This window comes from Salmo trutta, chromosome 7 (genome assembly GCF_901001165.1).
Source record: "Salmo trutta chromosome 7, fSalTru1.1, whole genome shotgun sequence".
NCBI lineage: Eukaryota > Metazoa > Chordata > Actinopteri > Salmoniformes > Salmonidae > Salmo > Salmo trutta.
Genome location: NC_042963.1, coordinates 58073801 through 58090199, shown reverse-complemented (window position 1 = coordinate 58090199; position 16399 = coordinate 58073801). Strand labels below are relative to the sequence as shown.

The window sequence follows — 16399 nt, the reverse complement described above, 5'->3', positions numbered from 1 at the left end:
AAAGCAAACAGGTTTTTAGAAACGTTTACCCACCATATTTATAAACCCGAAAACCCCACAAAAAAAGGTTAAAACCCCATTACATTTTTTCCAAAGTTTAGAAAAAAGCTAAAAACAAAACATAATTTGATGGTTTTATTATAGTTTTTCTGTCAAAGATAGTTTTAGTATTTCTATTTCAGTTTACAAAATCATTTTTCCAAATGTAGTTTTTATTTTAGTTTCAGTTTTCGTTTACTATAATAACCTTAGTGGGGTGTGGCCAGTTTACTATAATAACCTTATTGGGTGTGGCCAGTTTACTATAATAACCTTATTGGGGTGTGGCCAGTTTACTATAATAACCTTAGTGGGGTGTGGCCAGTTTACTATAATAACCTTAGTGGGGTGTGGCCAGTTTACTATAATAACCTTAGTGGGGTGTGGCCAGTTTACTATAATAACCTTAGTGGGGTGTGGCCAGTTTACTATAATAACCTTAGTGGGGTGTGGCCAGTTTACTATAATAACCTTAGTGGGGTGTGGCCAGTTTACTATAATAACCTTAGTGGGGTGTGGCCAGTTTACTATAATAACCTTAGTGGGGTGTGGCCAGTTTACTATAATAACCTTAGTGGGGTGTGGCCAGTTTACTATAATAACCTTAGTGGGGTGTGGCCAGTTTACTATAATAACCTTAGTGGGGTGTGGCCAGTTTACTATAATAACCTTAGTGGGGTGTGGCCAGTTTACTATAATAACCTTAGTGGGGTGTGGCCAGTTTACTATAATAACCTTAGTGGGGTGTGGCCAGTTTACTATAATAACCTTAGTGGGGTGTGGCCAGTTTACTATAATAACCTTAGTGGGGTGTGGCCAGTTTACTATAATAACCTTAGTGGGGTGTGGCCAGTTTACTATAATAACCTTAGTGGGGTGTGGCCAGTTTACTATAATAACCTTAGTGGGGTGTGGCCAGTTTACTATAATAACCTTAGTGGGGTGTGGCCAGTTTACTATAATAACCTTAGTGGGGTGTGGCCAGTTTACTATAATAACCTTAGTGGGGTGTGGCCAGTTTACTATAATAACCTTAGTGGGGTGTGGCCAGTTTACTATAATAACCTTAGTGGGGTGTGGCCAGTTTACTATAATAACCTTAGTGGGGTGTGGCCAGTTTACTATAATAACCTTAGTGGGGTGTGGCCAGTTTACTATAATAACCTTAGTGGGGTGTGGCCAGTTTACTATAATAACCTTAGTGGGGTGTGGCCAGTTTACTATAATAACCTTAGTGGGGTGTGGCCAGTTTACTATAATAACCTTAGTGGGGTGTGGCCAGTTTACTATAATAACCTTAGTGGGGTGTGGCCAGTTTACTATAATAACCTTAGTGGGGTGTGGCCAGTTTACTATAATAACCTTAGTGGGGTGTGGCCAGTTTACTATAATAACCTTAGTGGGGTGTGGCCAGTTTACTATAATAACCTTAGTGGGGTGTGGCCAGTTTACTATAATAACCTTAGTGGGGTGTGGCCAGTTTACTATAATAACCTTAGTGGGGTGTGGCCAGTTTACTATAATAACCTTATTGGGGTGTGGCCAGTTTACTATAATAACCTTAGTGGGGTGTGGCCAGTTTACTATAATAACCTTAGTGGGGTGTGGCCAGTTTACTATAATAACCTTAGTGGGGTGTGGCCAGTTTACTATAATAACCTTAGTGGGGTGTGGCCAGTTTACTATAATAACCTTAGTGGGGTGTGGCCAGTTTACTATAATAACCTTAGTGGGGTGTGGCCAGTTTACTATAATAACCTTAGTGGGGTGTGGCCAGTTTACTATAATAACCTTAGTGGGGTGTGGCCAGTTTACTATAATAACCTTAGTGGGGTGTGGCCAGTTTACTATAATAACCTTAGTGGGGTGTGGCCAGTTTGTGTCATGGACAGTGCTTGTGTCCATAGAAACAGACATGGGTGTCACCCTATTCCCTCCATAGTGTCCTCCATAGTGTCCTCCATAGTGTCCTCCATAGTGTCCTTTCAGTGGTGCCGTTTTAAGATCAGGCCTTATTTCTATTACAGCATATTGGATGACTGTCATTCATATTCCATTCACCCAGCTCAATGTAAAATCAGTAGGTTTTAGATACTACATGATACTCACATTTTCCATGTACCCATCGTGAGGTTGCTACAACCTAGCCTATGTATGAACGTTTACACTGTAGGTGCACGGGTCAAGATACCTTTTGGGGAATCAAGGTGCCAGACATTGACACATTCGAGTAAAGGATCTGAGTACTTATGTAAATGTGATATTTCATTTATTTAAATCTTGTGCTCCCACAGGGAAAGATACACGACTGCTTGAAGGAAATAGGAGGGGACGACTCAGGTTACAGAGGATTATGAAGGAAGGGAAGTGAAGAAAATCCTAAATTGAATGCGTAGTTAAACATATTGTCCACATAACTGTGAAGCAGTTAAACTTGTACTAACTAGAAATAAAACAGGTGGACTCATTTGTTAGCCTGGTCCCAGATCTAGTTTGTACTGTCTTGCTAACTGCTATGTTAATTTGCTTATACAGCACACAGAAAAGATCTGGGAAGATCTGGGACCAGGCTAGACTAATATTTTACTAATATAATGTCCCACTAATACTGTACATTACTGGTATATTTTATGAAACAGCTCAATTAGATATAATTATATAGTATATCATTATATTATATATACAATTAGAATAGTAAATCATTATTTACTGGTTCCTGGTGATGGAATTCTTGACAAGCAGAAACCTCTATGGCTGTAGACTGTAGCTTTACTTCAGCAGAGTTGTAATCCTTATGGAACCTATATGGCTGTAGCTTTACTTCAGCAGAGTTGTAATCCTTATGGACCCTCTATTGCTGTAGACTGTAGCGTTACTTCAGCAGAGTTGTAATCCTTATGGAACCTCTATGGCTGTAGACTGTAGCTTTACCTCAGCAGAGTCGTAATCCTTATGGAACCTCTATGGCTGTAGACTGTAGCTTTACTTCAGCAGAGTTGTAATCCTTATGGAACCTCTATGGCTGTAGCTTTACTTCAGCAGAGTTGTAATCCTTATGGAACCTCTATGGCTGTAGCTTTACTTCAGCAGAGTTGTAATCCTTATGGAACCTCTATGGCTGTAGCTTTACCTCAGCAGAGTCGTAATCCTTATGCACATTATATTATATATTATTGTCACGTTCCTCTTCGTCTGAAGATATGGAGAAATCGCTGTTGGAAAAAGTGGACCAATACGCAGCGGGTTACGTGCTCATCATATTTTATTTCAATGTGAACACCACGAAAAAACAAGAAACAATGACCGCCAGGAACAGTTTTGCAGGCTCTATACAACGCAATGCAAAAACAACTACCCACAAACTACAACCAAAACACAAACCTATATATAGGACTCTCAATTAGAGGCAACAGAAAACACCTGCCTCCAATTGAGAGTCCAACACCCAATTACTTAGACATAGAAATACAAAGAACTAGAATGAACCTAGACATACAAAACAGAATATAAACCAAAACCCGGAAATAATAAATCAAACACCCCTACAAAATTCACACTCAACCTAAACCATACAAAACAAACACCCTCTGTCACGTCCTGACCAAACTACAATAACAAATAACCCCTATACTGGTCAGGACGTGACAATTATCTAAAACACATTAGACAATGGTTGAAATGCCTTGACTGTCATGTAGACGGTGAGGGATCTTTACTTAATTTATAAATATTGCAGATTTATACTTTTCTATTCCTTTCCTTTCCTTTGATAGAGGCTCTACCACCATTCAGTTTGATTGTTTTCCACATCAGTTAGCTAGTATTTCACCGGACTGTCTGTGTGTAATGATTATTTTTAGGTGGTGCTGCAGCACCCTCAGCACCGCTACTTCCTGCAGCCAGCCTCACGCTCCCAACAGCAAGCTGTTAAGTAAACATAGTGACTCCACATGGGGACTGAGTCAGGACTACAATACAACATTTAAATTTAAAAAAATGTATTTCGCCTTTATTTAACCAGGTAGGCCAGTTGAGAACAAGTTCTCATTTACAACTGTGACCTGGCCAAGATAAAGCAAAGCACTGTGACACAAACAACAACACAGAGTTACACATGGAATAAACAAACATACAGTCAATAATACAGTAGAAAAATCTATATACAGTGTGTGCAAATGAGGTAATAAATAGGCCATTGTGGCGAAATATTTACAATGTAGCAATTAAAACTGGAGTGATAGATGTACAGAAGATGAATATGCAAGTAGAGATACTGGGGTGCAAAGGAGCAAAAAAATAATAACAGTATGGGGATGAGGTAGTTGGATGGGCTATTTACAGATGGGCTATGTACAGGTGCAGTGATCTGTGAGCTGCTCTGACAGCTGGTGCTTAAAGTTAGAGAGGGAAGTCTCCAGCTTCAGTGATTTTTGCAATTATTTCCAGTCATTGGCAGCCAAGAACTGGAAGGAAAGGCGGCTAAAGGAGGAATTGGCTTTGGGGGTGACCAGTGAGATATACCTGCTGGAGCGCGTGCTACGGGTGGGTGCTGCTATGGTGACCAGTGAGCTGAGATAAGGCAGGGCTTTACCTGGCAAAGACTAAAAGATGACCTTGTCATGACGTTGGCCTGTGGGTAAGGTTTATGACCCCCCCATAAATACCTTCTCCCTTCCCCTCTCTCTCTGACCCTACTGAAGGACTGGAATAGCCTGTGTTAAATATAGAGAGTCTGGGAACATCAAACAAATAGGGAAAGGAACCATCTTTTGTTAATAAAACCAGTTGGAAATATGCTTGATAACGTAATGAGTATGTATGTCAGTTCATTGTTATCTGAGACATTATGATTGATGGCAGGACGACATAAACTGTACCGGAGAAAGTATACACTCTCTAGTTATCAGAGTCACATGGAATTGTTATGCAATTGAAATGTTTGATATTGAAATTGTTTGTTAGGAGATTAAATGTAATTTTAGCTTCCAAATGAGAGAATTGGGTTTTCATAGGGAAAGTGCCCTGCCGATCAGTGGCCAACCCTGTGAAGAGACATGGGGTTATAAACGATGAAACCCCTCCTTCCCCCTCTCCACTATATAAGTCTTTGACGAAAAGACATTCCGGGTTCCAGTACGGGAGGACTGCAGCCTCTACGTTATAAGGACAGACACATATCAAGAACAGAACTAAGCCAACCTCGGCGTGAGCTATGGTATGAACTGGTATGAACTTTGAGCTTATTCACTACAGAAGTGATACTTCCTAGCCGTTGAGTTAGCCGCTGCTAACGTGGGCTAGGAAAGGACGGACGACGGATCCAGTCTAACAACCAGACGAAGATACCACCACCATTGACATTCTTCCACTACACAACAGGAAGATCTGTTGGCCAACCACGGCCAGCATCTACGACCAATCTACCGAAGCGCAGCTCAGAGTAAATATTTATTGCATTTTCCTTTTCCAAATGGGCGGTAATTTAGAATGCATAAGATAATGTATTTACGATAGCATAGCTGCTGTTTCTGTGTTCCTAAATCTTCCCGCTCTTTCATTCAAGCCCAACCCCCTTTTCCTTTGTGTAACAAGCCATGATACAGGCTCAGTCCACCAGGACATTTTCTGTATGACATCATATGAATTCTGTGTATTTGTAATTCTGTGTGATTAGTTAGGTATTTAGTAAATAAATAATTAAACCCAATTTTGTATTGCTGATTCAACTTGTTAGCCAGGGTTCGTGAAGATAACCAAGAATTTATAACTTTCATGATGAGATTGAAAATAAGATTAGATTGACTGCTATCGATGTAAAATATTACTAAGTATTTTAAGAGTTTATTCAGAAGATAACAGCTCTATAAACGTTCTTCTGTGGTGCCCCGACTTTCTAGTTAATTACATTTACATGATTAGCTTAATCAGGTAATATTAATTACAGAGAAATAATTTTATAAGTTAGCATGTCATATCACTTAATCCGGCATAGCCAAAGACACGACAACCTGGAGCCAGTGGGTTTGGCGACGAATATGAAGCGAGGGCCAGCCAACGAGAGCATACAGGTCGCAGTGGTGGGTGGTATATGGGGCTTTGGTGACAAAACGGATGGCACTGTGATAGACTGCATCCAATTTGCTGAGTAGAGTATTGGAGGCTATTTTGTAAATTACATCGCCGAAGTCAACTATCGGTAGGATGGTCAGTTTTACGAGGGTATGTTTGGCAGCATGAGTGAAGGATGCTTTGTTGCAAAATAGGAAGCCTATTCTAGATTTAATTTCGGATTGGAGATGCTTAATGTAAGTCTGGAAGGAGAGTTTACAATCTAACCAGACACCTAAGTATTTGTAGTTGCCCACATATTCTAAGTCAGAACCGTCCAGAGTAGTGATGCTGGTCGGGCGGGCAGGTGTGGGCAGCGATCGGTTGAAAGCACGCATTTAGTTTTACTTGCATTTAAGAGCAGTTGGAGGCCACGGAAAGAGAGTTGTATGGCATTGAAGCTCATCTGGAAGTTAGTTAACACAGTGTCCAAAGAGGGGCCAGAAGTATACAGAATGGTGTCGTCTGTGTAGAGGTGGATCAGAGAATCACCAACAGCAAGAGCTACATCATTGATGTATACAGAGAAAAGAGTCGGCCCGAGAATTGAACCCTGTGGTACCCCATAGAGACTGTCAGAGGTCCGGACAACAGGCCCTCCGATTTGACACACTGAACTCGATCTGAGAAGTAGTTGGTGAACCAGGCGACACAGCCAATTGAGAAACCAAGGCTGTTGAGTCTGCCGATAAGAATGTGGTGATTGACAGAGTCGAAAGCCTTGGCCAGGTCGATGAACACAGCTGCACAGTATTGTCTCTTATCGATGGTGGTTTTGATATCGTTTAGGACTTTGAGCGTGGCTGAGGTGCACCCATGACCAGCTCGGAAACCAGATTGCATAGCGGAGAAGGTACGGTGGGATTCGAAATGGTCGGTGATCTGTTTGTTAACTTGGCTTTCGAAGACCTTATAAAGGCAGGGTAGTATAGATATAGGTCTGTATTAGTTTGGGTCTAGAGTGTCTCCCCCTTTGAAGAGAGGGATGACTGCTACAGCTTTCCAATCTTTGTGGATCTCAGACGATACGAAAGAGAGGTTGAACAGGCTGGTAATAGGGGTTGCAACAATTGCAGCGGATAATTTTTGAAAAAGAGGGTCCAGATTGTCTAGCCCGGCTGATTTGTATGGGTCCAGATTTTTCAGCTCTTTCAGAACATTGGCTATCTGGATATGGGTGGAGAAGTGGGGAGGCTTGGGCAAGTTGCTGTGGGGGGTGCAGGGCTGTTGACCAGGGTAGGGGTAGTCAGGTGGAAAGCATGGCCAGCCGTAGAAAAATGCTTATTGAAATTTTCAAGTATCGTGGATTTATCGGTGGTGACAGTGTTTCCTAGCCTCAGCTGGGAGGAGGTGCTCTTATTCTCCATGGACTTTACAGTGTCCCAGAACTTTTTGCAGTTTGTGCTACAGGATGCAAATTTCTGTTTGAAAAAGCTAGCCTTAGCTTTCCTAACTGCCTGTGTATATTGGTTCCTAACTTCCCTGAAAAGCTGCATATCATGGGGGCTATTCGATGCTAATGCAGTACGCCACAGGATGTTTTTGTGCTGGTCAAGGGCAGTCAGGTCTGGAGTGAACCAAGGGCTATATCTGTTCCTGGTTCTACATTTTTTGAATGGGGCATGTTTATTTAAGATGGTGAGGAAAGCACTTTTAAAGAATAACCAGGCATCCTCTACTGACGGAATGAGATCAATATCCTTCCATGATACCCGGGCCAGGTCGATTAGAAAGGCCTGCTCGCTGAAGTGTTTTAGGGAGCGTTTGACAGTGATGAGTGGAGGTCGTTTGACCGCAGACCCATTACGGATGCAGGCAATGAGGTAGTGATCGCTGAGATCCTGGTTGAAGACAGCAGAGGTGTATTTGGAGGGCAGGTTGGTTAGGATGATATCTATGAGGGTGCCCGTGTTTATGGATTTGGGGTTGTACCTGGTGGGTTCATTGATAATTTGTGTGAGATTGAGGGCATCAAGCTTAGATTGTAGGACGGCCGGGGTGTTAAGCATGTCCCAGTTTAGGTCACCTAACAGTACAAGCTCTGACGATAGATGGGGGGCAATCAATTCACATATGGTGTCCAGGGCACAGCTGGGGGCAGAAGATGGTCTATAGCAAGCGGCAATGGTGAGAGACTTGTTTCTGTGAAGGTGGATTTTTAAAAGTAGAAGCTCAAATTGTTTGGGCACAGACCTGGATAGTAGGACAGAACTCTGCAGGCTATCTCTGCAGTAGATTGTAACTCCGCCCCCTTTGGCAGTTCTATCTTGTCGGAAAATGTTATAGTTAGGGATGGAAATTTCTGGGTTTTTAGTGGTCTTCCTGAGCCAGTATTCAGACACGGCTAGGACATCCGGGTTGGCAGAGTGTGCTAAAGCAGTGAGTAAAAAAAACTTAGGGAGTAGGCTTCTGATGTTAACATGCATGAAACCAAGGCTTTTATGGTTACAGAAGTCAACAAAGGAGAGCGCCTGGGGAATGGAGCTAGGCACCGCAGGGCCTGGATTAACCTCTACATCACCAGAGGAACAGAGGAGGAGTAGGATAAGTGTACGGCTAAAGGCTATAACAACTGGTCGTCTAGTACGTTCAGAACAGAGAGTAAAAGGAACAGGTTTCTGGGCGTGGAAGAATAGATTCAAGGCATAATGTACAGACAAAGGTATGGTAGGATGTGAATACATTGGAGGTAAACCTAGGCATTGAGTGACGATGAGAGAGGTATTGTCTCTAGAGATACCATTTAAAACAGGTGAGGTCACCGCATGTGTAGAAGGTGGAACAAAAGAGTTAGCTAAGGCATTTTGAGCAGGGCTGGAGGCTCTACAGTGAAACAAGACAATCAGTAACCAAAACAGCAATGGACAAGGCATATTGACATTAGGGAGAGGCATGCGTAGCCGAGTGATCATAGGGGTCTAGTGAGTAGCTAGACGGGCTGGAGACTCGGCGATTCAGACAGCTAGCGGGCCGGGGCTAGCAGGCTTGCAGAAGGGCCTTAGAGGGACGTAGCGACAGAAGAGTCTGTTGTAGTCCCCTCGGGCGGTTACGTCGGCAGACCAGTCGTGATGGATCGGCAGGGCCCGGTGTAGTAAAAGGGTCCAGGCCAATTGGTAAAATAGGTATTGTAACCAAAGAAAATTGGCTGATGTGACCTCTTCAGCTAACAGTCCGATATGCTCTAGACAGCTAGCTAGATGGGCATTCAGGGGACGTCGCGATCGAGGAGCCTGTTGAGAACCACCTCAGACGGAGGTTAACATAGAGAATCACAATCCTCTCTCTTTTCCACCACTGTACTGTATACAGTGGGGCAAAAAAGTATTTAGTCAGCCACCAATTGTGCAAGTTCTCCCACTTAAATGACCTGTGTCATTGCCAACAAAGGGTATATAACAAAGTATTGAGAAACTTTTGTTATTGACCAAATACTTATTTTCCACCATAATTTGCAAATAAATTCATTAAAAATCTTACAATGTGATTTTCTGGATTTTGTTTCCTCATTTTGTCTGTCATAGTTGACGTGTACCTATGATGAAAATTACAGGCCTCTCTCATCTTTTTAAGTGGGAGAACTTGCACAATTGGTGGCTGACTAAATACTTTTTTGCCCCACTGTATGTGAGAGTTGTTAGTTCACAGATGGTTCAAAATGTAATAAAGTATAGAGGAACCCTGCTGTGGTTTGGAGAAAAACTTCTCTCTTTCTCTGGCTTCCAGGTGGATGTCTTAAACCATGAATAACCTGGGACCTCCGATGAGGCAAGCCAAGTGAGTAACACACACACACACTAGGACGTGGAATTGCCAGGAGCCTCACGGTATTATCACTGTACTTAGGTGTTGATACAATATTGTGATTCTCACGATTCTATATGTATTGCGATTCGATACTGGGATTGTATTGCTCGCCATATATGTCTGCAGCAGAGGGACAGAGAGAGCCTGCAGCAGAGGGACAGAGAGAGCCTGCAGCAGAGGGACAGAGAGAGCCTGCAGCAGAGGGACAGAGAGAACATGAGAACTCTATTTAAAAGAAGATGGAAAACTAGCTGTGAAGGGACAATACTGGAGTTATAATATTGAGATTTTGTTAATACTATATGATATATTGTAAAAAATAATATCCAGAAATGTGACTATCGATTTTTTCCCCCCCCATCAATAATAAATACACACACCTTCCCCTCATCCAGACTCAGTTAAACACACGGTGAGATAAAACTAACTGAGTCTGTGAGATTAGGTATCTGGTAGACTAGGGATCTGGTAGACTAGGGATCTGGTAGACTAGGTATCTGGTAGACTAGGGATCTGGTAGATTAGGTATCTGGTAGATTAGGTATCTGGTAGACTAGGGATCTGGTAGATTAGGTATTTGGTAGATTAGGTATCTGGTGGACTAGGTATCTGGTAGACTAGGGATCTGGTAGACTAGGGATCTGGTAGATTAGGTATCTGGTGGACTAGGGATCTGGTGGACTAGGGATCTGGTGGACTAGGGATCTGGTGGACTAGGGATCTGGTGGACTAGGGATCTGGTAGACTAGGGATCTGGTAGACTAGGGATCTGGTAGACTAGGGATCTGGTAGACTAGGGATCTGGTAGACTAGGGATCTGGTAGATTAGGGATCTGGTGGACTAGGGATCTGGTGGACTAGGGATCTGGTAGACTAAGGGTCTGATAGACTAGGGATCTGGTAGACTAGGGATCTGGTAGACTAGGGATCTGGTAGACTAGGTATCTGGTAGACTAGGTATCTGGTAGACTATGGGTCTGGTAGACTAGGTATCTGGTAGACCAGGTATCTGGTAGACTAAGGGTCTGGTAGACTAGGTATCTGGTAGACCAGGTATCTGGTAGACTAAGGGTCTGGTAGACTAGGTATCTGGTAGACTAGGTATCTGGTAGACTAGGGGTCTGGTGGACTAGTGGTCTGGTGGGCTAGGGGTCTGGTGGGCTAGGGGTCTGGTGGGCTAGGGGTCTGGTGGACCAGGTATCTGGTGGACCAGGTATCTGGTAGATTAGGTGTCTGGTGGACTAGTGGTCTGGTGGACTAGTGGTCTGGTAGAACTAGGGGTCTGGTAGAACTAGGGGTCTGGTAGAACTAGGGGTCTGGTAGAACTAGGGGTCTGGTGGACTAGGGGTCTGGTAGAACTAGGGGTCTGGTAGAACTAGGGGTCTGGTAGAACTAGGGGTCTGGTATCTGTGTACAGTGGAGCTCTGCTGTATGCTGGCTTTACCTTGTTCCTTGCTCCAGTCACTCTCTTCAGCTTCCTACTCTCTCTCTCTCTCTCTCTCTCTCTCTCTCTCTCTCCTTTCTGTCTCTCTCGCTCTCTTTCTCTGTATCTTGCGCTCTCTCTCCCTCTCTCCCTCTCTCTCCTCCCACACCACACCACACCTCTCTCTCTCCCTCTCTCTCCAAAGTCCCCTCCCACACCACACCTCTCTCTCTCTCTCTCTCCAAAGTCCCCTCCCACACTCCCACACTCCCCCCCTCTCTCTCTGGGCCATCTGGTCAGTATCTCAGACTAATGTCTTCCTGTCCAGTCTGCTAGCTGGGACACTCTGACTGTATCAGACTGATTAGGAATAGATCGTGTTTGTAGCACATTGTAATACTGATATTAGGAAGAGTTGGAGAAAAACGTTTGAAGCGATGAAGGGCAGACAACGTAACCCTGGTAACCCCTCCTCCTCATCCTCCTTCTGCTCTTCCTCTCTCCGCAGTGGAGTGGCCAGATCTGACAGCAAGATGGGTGCCAAGGCTCTGTACGGTAAGATACGGACCAGAGCATGTTTGTGTGTTTACGCTGAGATATGGAGGGTTTTACTACGTCGTATGTGTGTGTGTGTGTGTGTGTGTGTGTGTGTGTGTGTGTGTGTGTGTGTGTGTGTGTGTGTGTGTGTGTGTGTGTGTGTGTGTGTGTGTGTGTGTGTGTGTGTGTATTTATACTATAGTTACTCATCAGCATGTGATCTTACCTGTGGTCTTAGCATTAATATGAGTCATTCTACATACTTTACACATGGGGTCGTATAGTCATTAAGATCTTTAAAAACCTGCTATGGGATTGGTTTGGAACAGATTCCAGAAATGTCCTTTTATTTATTATTTAATTAAGTATTTATAAGATTATTGATTGTTAATAATGATTTAAATTGCCTCCAAAAAAAAAATCTCCATTAAAAACTGTGTAAACAGATCTACCCAGCATTGTTGAGTGGAATCATAAGAATGGTCCATCCATTAACCAGATAACTGTCAGGAAGCCCTGACTGTTCTAACTGTCAGAGCAGACCAGACCTGGGCTGTCAGGAAGCCCTGACTGTTCTAACTGTCAGAGCAGACCAGACCTGGGCTGTCAGGAAGCCCTGACTGTTCTAACTGTCAGAGCAGACCAGACCTGGGCTGTCAGGAAGCCCTGACTGTTCTAACTGTCAGAGCAGACCAGACCTGGGCTGTCAGGAAGCCCTGACTGTTCTAACTGTCAGAGCAGACCAGACCTGGGCTGTCAGGAAGCCCTGACTGTTCTAACTGTCAGAGCAGACCAGACCTGGGCTGTCAGAGCAGAGCAGACCAGACCTGGGCTGTCAGGAAGCCCTGACTGTTCTAACTGTCAGAGCAGACCAGACCTGGGCTGTCAGGAAGCCCTGACTGTTCTAACTGTCAGAGCAGACCAGACCTGGGCTGTCAGGAAGCCCTGACTGTTCTAACTGTCAGAGCAGACCAGACCTGGGCTGTCAGGAAGACCTGACTGTTCTAACTGTCAGAGCAGACCAGACCTGGGCTGTCAGGAAGCCCTGACTGTTCTAACTGTCAGAGCAGACCTGGGCTGTCAGGAAGCCCTGACTGTTCTAACTGTCAGAGCAGACCAGACCTGGGCTGTCAGGAAGACCTGACTGTTCTAACTGTCAGAGCAGACCAGACCTGGGCTGTCAGGAAGACCTGACTGTTCTAACTGTCAGAGCAGACCAGACCTGGGCTGTCAGGAAGCCCTGACTGTTCTAACTGTCAGAGCAGACCAGACCTGGGCTGTCAGGAAGCCCTGACTGTTCTAACTGTCAGAGCAGACCAGACCTGGGCTGTCAGGAAGACCTGACTGTTCTAACTGTCAGAGCAGACCAGACCTGGGCTGTCAGGAAGCCCTGACTGTTCTAACTGTCAGAGCAGACCAGACCTGGGCTGTCAGGAAGACCTGACTGTTCTAACTGTCAGAGCAGACCAGACCTGGGCTGTCAGGAAGCCCTGACTGTTCTAACTGTCAGAGCAGACCAGACCTGGGCTGTCAGGAAGCCCTGACTGTTCTAACTGTCAGAGCAGACCAGACCTGGGCTGTCAGGAAGACCTGACTGTTCTAACTGTCAGAGCAGACCAGACCTGGGCTGTCAGGAAGCCCTGACTGTTCTAACTGTCAGAGCAGACCAGACCTGGGCTGTCAGGAAGACCTGACTGTTCTAACTGTCAGAGCAGACCAGACCTGGGCTGTCAGGAAGCCCTGGCCGGGGTCTGTCAGAGCAGACCAGACCTGGGCTGTCAGGAAGCCCTGGCCGGGGACTGTCAGAGCAGACCAGACCTGGGCTGTCAGGAAGCCCTGGCAGGGGACTGTCAGAGCAGACCAGACCTGGGCTGTCAGGAAGCCCTGGCCGGGGACTGTCAGAGCAGACCAGACCTGGGCTGTCAGGAAGCCCTGGCCGGGGACTGTCAGAGCAGACCAGTCCTGAGCTCACACACTATTGGAAATATTAAAAATACTCTCGCTTTTGCCTGCCTGGAGTGCCAGGTGGGTGGGGTTTGCACATTTGGAAACACAAATCAAGCACAGATACAATGCTTGAAATGATTTCAAATAGTAGTTGAACCCAGGTCTGATGAGGAATAGATCAGTGTTGTGTTATGGCCATCCACTAATATCTACACTAGGCCTGTATGGAGCTCTGTGGACCTGTGTAGCAGGCCTGTATGGAGCTCTGTGGACCTGTGTAGCAGGCCTGTATGGAGCTCTGTGGACCTGTGTAGCGGGCCTGTATGGAGCTCTGTGGACCTGTGTAGCGGGCCCGTATGGAGCTCTGTGGACCTGTGTAGCGGGCCCGTATGGAGCTCTGTGGACCTGTGTAGCGGGCCCGTATGGAGCTCTGTGGACCTGTGTAGCAGGCCCGTATGGGGCTCTGTGGACCTGTGTAGCAGGCCTGTATGGAGCTCTGTGGACCTGTGTAGCAGGCCTGTATGGAGCTTTGTGGACCTGTGTAGCAGGCCTGTATGGAGCTCTGTGGACCTGTGTAGCAGGCCTGTATGGAGCTCTGTGGACCTGTGTAGCAGGCCTGTATGTAGCTCTGTGGACCTGTGTAGCAGGCCTGTATGGGGCTCTGTGGACCTGTGTAGTAGGCCTGTATGGAGCTCTGTGGACCTGTGTAGCAGGCCTGTATGGAGCTCTGTGGACCTGTGTAGCAGGCCTGTATGGGGCTCTGTGGACCTGTGTAGCAGGCCTGTATGGAGCTCTGTGGACCTGTGTAGCAGGCCCGTATGGAGCTCTGTGGACCTGTGTAGCAGGCCTGTATGGAGCTCTGTGGACCTGTGTAGCAGGCCTGTATGGAGCTCTGTGGACCTGTGTAGCAGGGGCTCCCGAGTGGCGCAGTAGTCTACGGCACTGCATCTCAGTGCTAGAGGCGTCACTACAGACCATGGTTTGATTCCAGGCTTTATCACAACCATCCGTGATTGGGAGTCCCGAAGGGCGGCGCACAATTGGCCGAGCGTCGTCCGGGTTTGGCCGTCATTGCAAATAAGAATTTGTTCTTAACTGACTTTCCAAATCATGTCCAATCAATTTAATTTACCACAGGTGGACTCCAATCAAGTTGTAGAAACATCTCAAGGATGATCAATGGAAACAGGAAGCACCTGAGCTCAATTTAAAGTCTCATAGCAAAAGGGTCTGAATACATTTTCTGTTTTTAGTTTTTATACATTTTGCAAAAATGTCTAAAAACATGTTTTCACTTTGTCATTGTGGGGTATTGTGATGTCATTATGGGGCATTGTGATGTCATTATGGGGTATTGTGATGTCATTATGGGGCATTGTGATGTATTGTGTGTAGATTGATTAGGGGGAAAAAGAAAAGTAATTCATTCCATTTTAGAATAACGCCGTAGCGTAACAAAATGTGTCCAGGTGTATGAACACGTTCTGAGTGCTCTGTATATCTACAGAAATAAGACAGGTCCTGCTTGCTGCCTGTGTTTGTTTAATAGCCTGCTGATTCCCCGAGCACCAACAACCACCACATGCCGGATAAACAATTTCACAAATTCGTCTGTTTATAATCTTTGCTGTAATAAAGGCCTTTTTTTCTCTCTCTCTCTCTCTCTCTCTCTCTCATTAGAACAGCCTCTCTGGGATTACTTATAATGTATTTAGTGTTGTTTACACTGTTCCATACGATAGGGAAATATAATATTCCAATCAGGCACAGCTGTTGTTGGTTGTTGCTGATTGGGAGTCACACATAAGGAGCATGTTTTTCACGTTGGGGTTTTGTGGGTAATTGTTTCTGTTTCTGTTCAGTGTGTTTCCTGACAGGACTGTTTCTGGTCGTTTTTGTTTCGTTTTTGTAGTGTTCTCTTTTTTTAAATAAAATTCCAATGATGAACACATCCTCTGCTGCACCTTGGTCTAATTCTGACGACGGCCGTTACAATTTCAATATATACAGTAGGCTACTGCATTAATCGATCGTTCATTCATGTCATCACACTGCATACCAGTCATTCATGATTCGAAATGCAATCAAAGCATTTTAGTTTTAAAAATGAATTACAAAGGAAGCCTTCAATAATTTTCATAAATAATAAATAAACACAGCAATTGGATTCACAGTTGCATGTGACTTTTTGTTGTCTTTGCTGTAATAAAGGCTTTACATAAAAAAAGTGCTCATAATTTATTTATTTATTTACGCTGTTCCAAATGGTCCGGGGGAAGAAAAGACTGTCTACAGTTTTATCCACAACTAGTTACTGACTTCCCCTTTCCCGTCTGAGCAACCAGTAAACATTCCCCCCGTTTCCAGTTTATTTTTTCTTGTCCTCCTCATCCATTTTGCTGTCACAGGTTAGGGTGTTGGAGTTTGATATAATCGATTCATTGATGTGATTTATATGCTATAGAAACTAACTGGTGCCCCTCCACATTGACTCTGTACCGGTACCCCCTGTATATAGCCTCCACATTGACTCTGTACCGT

The 16399-nt window shown here is 44.7% G+C and overlaps 1 protein-coding gene across 3 annotated transcripts in view; it reads left to right on the top strand.

Annotated features, from left to right (window-relative positions):
- eps8l2 (EPS8 signaling adaptor L2) overlaps positions 1-16399 on the top strand; it is a 113635-nt gene that overhangs the window by 22099 nt on the left and 75137 nt on the right. For 2 of the 3 annotated variants that reach the window (XM_029759524.1, XM_029759522.1), the window contains exons 2-3: positions 9871-9921; positions 11883-11929. In XM_029759524.1, the coding sequence (XP_029615384.1) occupies positions 9887-9921; positions 11883-11929 (82 nt within the window). In that variant the 5' untranslated portion in view covers positions 9871-9886. Of the gene's footprint in view, positions 1-5459; positions 5480-9870; positions 9922-11882; positions 11930-16399 lie in introns of those variants that run through there. The other variant, XM_029759523.1, reaches the window with a different exon arrangement.